This window comes from Aplysia californica, unplaced genomic scaffold (assembly GCF_000002075.1).
Source record: "Aplysia californica isolate F4 #8 unplaced genomic scaffold, AplCal3.0 scaffold00035, whole genome shotgun sequence".
NCBI lineage: Eukaryota > Metazoa > Mollusca > Gastropoda > Aplysiida > Aplysiidae > Aplysia > Aplysia californica.
In genome coordinates this window covers 1220743-1228883 of record NW_004797305.1, presented here as the reverse complement: position 1 = coordinate 1228883, position 8141 = coordinate 1220743, and the positions used below count along the sequence as shown (strand labels likewise).

Below are 8141 nucleotides of genomic sequence, written 5' to 3'. Positions count from 1 at the left end.
ACAGTTTCACGCGTTGACATTAACAAGCGTTCAGGCACAGTTATCCAGTTTTGCAGCTCGTTGCACGAGACAAAGGCTCGCCAAGGGAAACAAGCCATAATTTGTACGTCATCTCTTAAAACAGCCACATTTACGTTCCCTGATTTTTCTCAAACCTGGCCTCTTCAACAAGGTTAAATCGACATGATGTCGAACGTACGTAGTAGTGGAAGATGATAAGAGATATATTATAACAGGTACGAATAAGACAGGAACAATTATATCAGGGTTGGTATGTCATCTTTTAATCAAGAAATTTCATAATACTCATAAATATTTCTAAAATCTTGCCACAGCCAATGCAAACTTTCATTTCCATTTTGTACAGAATTATTCTTTAAATGTTTTTGTTGCAAGGGGAATGAGCAACTCTCTCGGACTTTGCTTTGTGGGTGGGGGCAAAAAGAATTGGAGTTACTCATTTTTCATGCAACAGCAATAATATCATAGAAAAATATATTTGATTACAAATACAGTGGAAAAAAGATACAGGAGTACAGTATGAACTGAAAATGAGACACATTAAAATTTTGATTGCAAATGCTAAGTCTATACATGATATTCATAGCTTAGAAAAGAGAGCAACTCAAGTACATCACTACATTTATAAAAAGTACAAACAGTTAAAAGTGTTAAAGCATGAATATCACAAAAACATTTGTTAGGCCGGGTTTACAAAAAAGATCAGATCTCTGGTAATTGCTCGAGGTCTGAATGTACCGGTCTTGCATATATATGCATTGAGTAAAAACAATTTGACACCTGCATTGTGTGCATCATCTTATAATAGTAGTCTGCTGAGAGCTATAAATAGATCTGACTACACATCATTAATGGATGTGTAGTGATTATCGTTCTTGCCTTGTGCATTCTCACAGGCAGGCGTGCGGAGCGAGCAGAGGAAGATTTTAATGCGTTCCAAAACAAATTGAGCTACAGAGCAACGTAAAACCAATTGAAAAGTGATGTTAGTGGTTACAGCAACTTTTCCACGAACATGCGTAAAGAATCTAGATCTAGATATTTGGGATTCACCGTAAGTTGTGCGATCATGTTTGCCCCACTTAGATAAACAATGGCCTAGATTTCTAATATGCGGAGAAACTGCTGAAAACAGCTTCGACAGGCAGGCCTACACAGGCACCAAAACAAGAAACGATTGGTACCAGCAGTGACAAACGTAATGTGAATGAACAGTGAGTGGCTATTACAAGTTTACTGAAATCTTTTGACGAACTCTGAAGTCTAATTGAAAACAAGGAGAGTAGTGGACCTCAGTCTAATTTCACACCGCTGCCACAGGGTCAGGATAGTTCCTTTCAAAATTTTGGTGGAGTTACCAATACCAGTAGTGGTAGGGATTCTACGTTGACACATGCCAATCACATACAGAATTCTAATGAAATTCAAAAGGAGTTTGATGGCATTAAAGATTCACTGGCTAAAATTGTGTTGCCACCTTCATTAAAAGTTAATGACTCACCTGTTGGGATTTAAACTGAATTTAAGCCAACGCTTAAAGTAATATCAAAGTCTGCCAGATATACTGAAACCGGGCAAAAACTGTTGTATACTATAGGAAAGAAAGAGGACGGCACATATGTAATGACTGAAGATGAAATGGCAACGCTATTCACAATTATGTCAGCAGAGTCACAGTTTCTTCAAAGCGAATACGCTCATTTAGTGGTAAAAGGATCATTCGAAGACGAAACGGCGAGAATATTTAGAAGCTTAGAGTCAAACAATGTGCCTTTACAAATAAATCTACGTTATTAAAAAAGCTACAAACTAGAAAATAAACATAAAAATTTGCTTAAACTAAAATAGAAAGCTGCAGATGGTGGTTGGGGATGATACCGTAACCAAAAAAAAAAGAAACGAAAATGGGTACATGATATCCTTGCCAAATTGATTCAAGGATTTTATATTTAATACAGGTGTTTTTAGACGGAGATACTCAATACAAGTTCTTCCCACTCGGGATGTGAACTCTAGTCTCCTGTGTATGACTGCAAAGTGCCTAACCACTACAGCACAGACGCCGATGTCAAATTGATGCTTTCCAGGAGACCATCCCACTTGATAGAGTGTGGAACCTTATATTGGCCCTTTTTATGAGGAGTAAGCACATACAAGTATGATATCAAGATAGCAGATTTTTCAGCTTCAGCCAAAAGACAGCTGTCAGAATTCAGAAGATATCCTTTGGTGGGAGTGTGGCACTTGCTCTTTCACTTTCAGTCAACTGAGAAAATTCTGATAGGCTGAGAAATTGTCTTTCTCAGGGTGTACAGAAAGAGTAGATCATCTTAAAGTAATTTTGTGTACACATTCTTATAACACAGTTCAGAAACATTTCCCATGCCTTTCAAAATAGTTGAAATCCAATAAAAATGTTGCTCCTAATACGACTGCTTTTTCCTGTCCTGACAGGGCATCCAGATCTGAGAAGAGTCAATAGAGATCATTTTAGACACACAATACTTAGAGAGCAAAACAGAGCAGCTGTCAAATTTATAAAGCAATGTAAATAATACAATCAAACCTGCCTTGATGAAAACGCTTCAAGATGGAAACCGGTCATAATGGAATCTCCCGGCCCTGCTTCCCCCTGGATAAATTCCTCTATAATTACCTTTATAAAAAGGTAACCTGCTCAACCTGGAAATAGAAAGAGAAATGCCTTCCCCTTGAAGACTTTTTAATGAACCTGTCCAAGATGGAAAATGAGCTCTGATTTGAAACAAAACTTCAAAATCTGGTTCCATCTGCTCTAACCTTTACATCATGCTGCCAGGCACGGGGGGGGGGGGGGGGGGGGGGGGTGTACGGGAGCTCACTGCAACAGCCCACTGTCAGTATCTTTCAAAGCTATCTGCTGCACTTCTAGTTAAGGGCCCTTAAACTAGGGCTGGGTCACGAGCGCGAGAACGGAACTGAATTGCCACTCTTTCCTGTGGAACGCGATTCACGATTCACTTCAGCGGAACGCGGAACAGTATCGCCAAACGATTCCCGATTCCCTCCCCTGTCGCTGTCACCACCTTGGGGCTTGTTTAACTTACTGCTGAGTCGAGTCACAAGCGCAAGAACGGAACGGAACACTTCGTATGGCTCCCCTTATTTTGCAAAAGATGGTATAGTCCAACCCCCCTATTAAAACAAAATGAACGGGGTCCAACCAATAGACAGAAGGAATTTTATGGAGCCATTGTTTTAGCGAATCATGGGGTTGGGGGGGAGGATTTATGGGGGTCACTAATTGAGGTCAATTGATAGAGCAGCGCAACAAAGGGTATGGGGTGGAGAGGATGGCGGAACAACAAGAGTGGGACTCACGCTCGCCAAGAGGCGTTGATACGACACTGTTCCGTTTCAGTCAGTGTTCCGCCACAGCTCCACGAGCGCTCGCGTACTCGCGATTCATTGAAGCCGACTGAATCGCGAATCGCCACTCTCAAATTTGACGAGCAGGATCCAGCCCTACCTTAAACTGCTCTTAGTGTACCTAGTGAATATTAAACAGTAGTGAATACTTCTTAGAGGCAGGTTTTTTAAACTCTTGTTGGCTTCACTCATCACTCTATATCATTAATATCATGTATAAAGTATTGCTGTATTTACCTAATGATTTTAGAGATCTACTTTAAAGCTCTAGTTTTACGATGGGTTGAGAAAAATTAGATGAAAATCTACTATCCACAAAAATTGGAATGGCTGTGCCATGCTTTGAATAGCTGTGAATAGTGCAGAAACCGTGAATATTGAATTGTAGGGTCGAATGGGCACATCTCTAAAGATAACAACTCACATTTAATAGTGTAACTGTTGCAGGCTCCTATGATTCCTTTGCAGCCTCCCCAGTACTTTTGGATGGAAGCCACTTGGTCTCCAGCTGCATTTCTCACCTTTGGGAAGGAAATGTGTTTTGAGAAAATTATCTTTGCTAAAAACATAAATCTACACGCAACACTTATAGACACATATGCAAGCACTCATAAAACAGAAAACAAACAAACAACCCCCCCTCACCTGTTACTCTCAGGACAAATAGAAATAGACAAGATAAAAAAACAATCTTTCAATTTATTAAACATTTTCCTAAACATTTGATCAGAATTCAAAACATCTCAATTTTTACCTATTCAATTTGATGCCCAAGAATAGATTGGAGTAAGATGATTTACAATATTATATCCTCCCCCCCTCCCCCTCAAGGCTCATACATCTTCACAATAATTCCTGTGGTCAGTCTCTTCATTTCAATTTATAATTTGGTCCTCAACGGGAAATACAGCATTTCAGCTCAATAGGCACATACTGCTACAATTTACTACATTCCATTCTTGCCCAGTGCCAAGTTACCCATTTGTAACTCGGCTACTTTTCCTATGATTGAATGTTCCTATACACTAGTCCTTCAGTCATCAGAAATCTGAATAATTAATGAAAGGAAGCCAATTGGATTGAGGAATCTTGCTGAACATATTTTTTTTTTACTCACAGAAAACTTGATATCACAACACAGACGGCAGTGGCAGGCAGTCCCTTGAAGGGAAAACATGAGATTTCCTTGAGAGTCTTCCACCTCATACCAGGGAATAATGCAGTTCCACCTGAGATTTGAAAACAACAATGAATATTTTCTAACAAGAATACCAATCTATGCCTACAATGACATAAAACAAATGGAGATTTTTTTGCATTCAATGTCACAATACAGGATACTTTTAGACAACACTGAGATAGCAATACCCACAGTCAAACAAAGTAATCAGGTAATTATCACACCCGTATAATAATAAGGAAAAGAAGCAAAAAAAAGCTGTCTGCTGTGAATCTTTTCGCTATTATAGAGAGGTTGAAGCTTCATGAGAGGCAGGGATACCAAAAAGGTCAGGTCAGTTTGTGTGAGGAAAACAAGAGAAAGATACTACAGTCAAACCTCGTATACCGCCACCTTTGGGACGAACATGAAGTTGGAGGAATAGCGGGGCTAGCGGTTCAACAGAGTTCCTCTGTTATTTAGCTCTAACTGCCAAACATTAAGGAAAAATGATTTTGCAGAGAAATCTGTGATTGAAAAGTGCCTTTTCGTTTGTGATATACATATGTACATGCACATGTATTCAGAGCTGAGAGTCTTGTTTCCCTCTATGTCCATGTCTTTCTCATGGGAGAAAAATTATCAAGTAGCAAACCAGAGGGTGTAGTGGACCATGTGCAGTGTGCACCTCTGGCGGTCAGTTCACCGGTGGTATGGTGGGGCAAATTTACATTACTTAAACTAGGACTGTACAACATAGACAGTTGGCGGACGGTGGTGTGAAGATGTAAATACTATGTTTATATAGGTGCTCCTTTTCGTACATTGGCAAAACCTGACGGTAAGTGGGCAGGCAGTACAATGGGGGGAGGGGGTGTGGTACAATGAGGTTTGACTGTAATATGATACAAGTACAGTTCTCCTAAAAAGGTATTTTCAATAAAAAGATATATATCAACCCTTTCAGCCCGGGCCTGCTGATCCTACAACTATTTGCTGGTTTAATAAAAAGAACCCATCTTCTGGTGACATCAGAAAACCACATGGTATTTATACCTCTCTTTGACTCTTCCCAGGGTATTGTTCGGTGGTATGGAAATAGTCATTTCTTGAAGACAACAACAAGCATAGCACATCCGTGTAGAGCAACGTAGTGGTCTGTCTAGTCTTAGCAGTCGATTGTCATCATTATCTGTAGTTGTCAGAGTTAGCTCTCGTAGAGATCCATACCACTGTCGAGCCACACACTGAGCTCCTGAGAAGAAAATATGACTGTTTATTTTTCTCTTTAGTTGTGATTGTGATGATTACAACAAAATAAATAGTAAACTAAAGCAATTTAAGATAATCATATGTGCTGCAGTATGGTGGTTCAGGTGCTCGTCAATTTTTGGTCGTATAGAGTTATTGCTATAGAATTTAATGCTTGTTTATTTTCCTTGAACTTTGTGAAAAAAAACCCCATTGATCTATCTTGCATAAAAGCAGAGATATGTGAAATTTCAGAAGGCACGGGTTACCTACTGTTATAGGTGAAAATAGTGAGAAAATGGCTGCCAAAGTTTGGCAACTCCTATAGCTTTTTTTTGGTAAGTGTTTTACGGCGCTCGCAACTGCATAAGGTCATATGAGCATGCCGAACACATTAAACTTTTCAGTTAGTAGGAAATTTTGAATTTTGTGCGGGTGGTGGTCGTCAAAGCCTACTCTTATCGATTTTAGACCACTAAGGGATCTTTAATGTGCGCAACTGGCACACGGGCCCTCCGAGATTTTTCACTCTTGTCCGAGAAGGCTAGGTGTAGATCCTTCCTACCAGAAGATCAGGTGTGTGGCTGAAAGACAGCAGTAAGAAGGAGCCAAAGAGTAGCAGTAGAAAGGCTGCAGAAAGAGTCAGGAGCCCAGAGGAATGGGCAAAGGAGGTGAGGGGGTGGGGGCAGAAAGAGGAGATGAAAGCAGATGACAGAACATTGCAAGAGAGCAGAAAAGGAGGCGAAAGGAGACAATTTTAGAGAAGAAAATTTTTCGGTCGCTACCCGGATTCGAACCGGGACCTTAGAATGAGAGGCCAACACCTTAACCTCTAGGCCATGAGAGTCCCCCTTCTAAAGCTGAATACTCGTAATCATTCTACAAATTAACTTAATTTTGGCTTCAAACAACATTTTTCAGGGAAATTCATCCTAAAATATATTTCAATGGATAGAGAAGGTCTCTCCGCAAATTTTTCCCCCCCCAAACCTCCACCCCCCTCCCCCAAGACGGAAAAATACTGATTTTTCATTCCTTAAAATTTGACAAGCCCCTAAATCCATCACAATGACTCACATATTATCGACATTTGTTCAGATGGAGTATGGAACATCTAATTAAAACGACTTTTACTTTTTATTATCACCATAAAAAACCACAACCCTTCATCAAGGGAACAAAGTAAATAGTGCAATCAAAGAGGTGTTACAAAGCTATGCCAAATATTAGTACAATAGAACACGACTACAGCGGCATCTGCTACAGTGGGACCATCCCTACAGCGGGACCTTACCGGAATCCCCTTTTTTTGTCTATGTAAACTCAATTACCTGAGCTCGGGTTTAGTGGGGCAAGGAAAGGCCCGAACTCGGATACAGCGGGAGAGATCGAGAGAGCTCTAGCTTGGGGGAAGGAGGTTGGGGGGGCAGTAGGCTGGCTCAAAACAGGCATTCAGTCATGCGGTATTGTGAATGGCCGGTCCAGAGATGAGTGAGGTGGGGCAGGCGGCAGAGAGAGATGGTGCGGAGAGATGCGTTGCGTGAGCCACTCTAAAAGTGATGTGCCGTAGCTTAGACTCTTAGTATGAGAGGGTATAGGCCATAGCCCTAGGCCTAAGCTAGGCCAAAAAGTAAAGAAGAGGAGAGCTTGTAGTGTGTGATTCCCGATTCATTGAATTGCGATTGTTGATGCTCATAGGCATACGCACGCATCCACTTACGATAGACAGCACAAGCAACGAAACCCAGGAAAAGATGGCTTCCAACAATGACAAAAGGAAATGATTCTCACTCGAATTAAAAGCCGAGACAATCAATGAAGTTGACAAGAAATGTAAGACTAATCAAAAGTGCAAACTTTATTAATATGGAAGGAAGGTATTCATGTGGATTTTTAGAAGTTTTTTGGTAATTTCCCCCTTTGCATTCCTATAGCGGGAACTCGCTTACAGCGGGATTTTTCTTCTGGAACAAAATGTCCCACTATAGCCGTGTTCTACTGTAACAACTTTACCTTCGTATGTATAAAGAATTTGTTTCTCATCTTTGCCGTATATGCTGTAGCGGTTATTCCTCTCCCAACACAAACACACTGAAAAAGACGAAAAAATAAGTTTATATTGCCATCTAAGCCTTTCACAATATGTATTTGAAAATGGCACTGACATTTTTTAGCAACATTAGCGGGTGGTTAAAAACTTGTAAATCTGAAAACTGTCTTTCAAGAAAGAGGTTGAGGCTTGTCATGACCAAACATGAGGTCACTTAGATTGATGTTCAGTCAAATCTCGTTATATCGCTGC

General features: G+C 40.4%; 1 protein-coding gene across 1 annotated transcript in view; it reads right to left on the bottom strand.

The window, feature by feature from the left end:
• Nucleotides 1-262: 262 nt before the first annotated feature.
• LOC101847176 (phospholipid scramblase 2) overlaps nucleotides 263-8141 on the bottom strand; it is a 10002-nt gene continuing 2123 nt past the window's right edge. The window contains exons 3-7 of the mRNA XM_005091727.3: nucleotides 7853-7930; nucleotides 5645-5843; nucleotides 4547-4658; nucleotides 3854-3950; nucleotides 263-2486 (exon numbers count right to left, since the gene is read on the bottom strand). Coding sequence (XP_005091784.1) covers nucleotides 2389-2486; nucleotides 3854-3950; nucleotides 4547-4658; nucleotides 5645-5843; nucleotides 7853-7930 — 584 coding nt within the window. The 3' untranslated portion in view covers nucleotides 263-2388. The remainder of the gene's footprint in view (nucleotides 2487-3853; nucleotides 3951-4546; nucleotides 4659-5644; nucleotides 5844-7852; nucleotides 7931-8141) is intronic.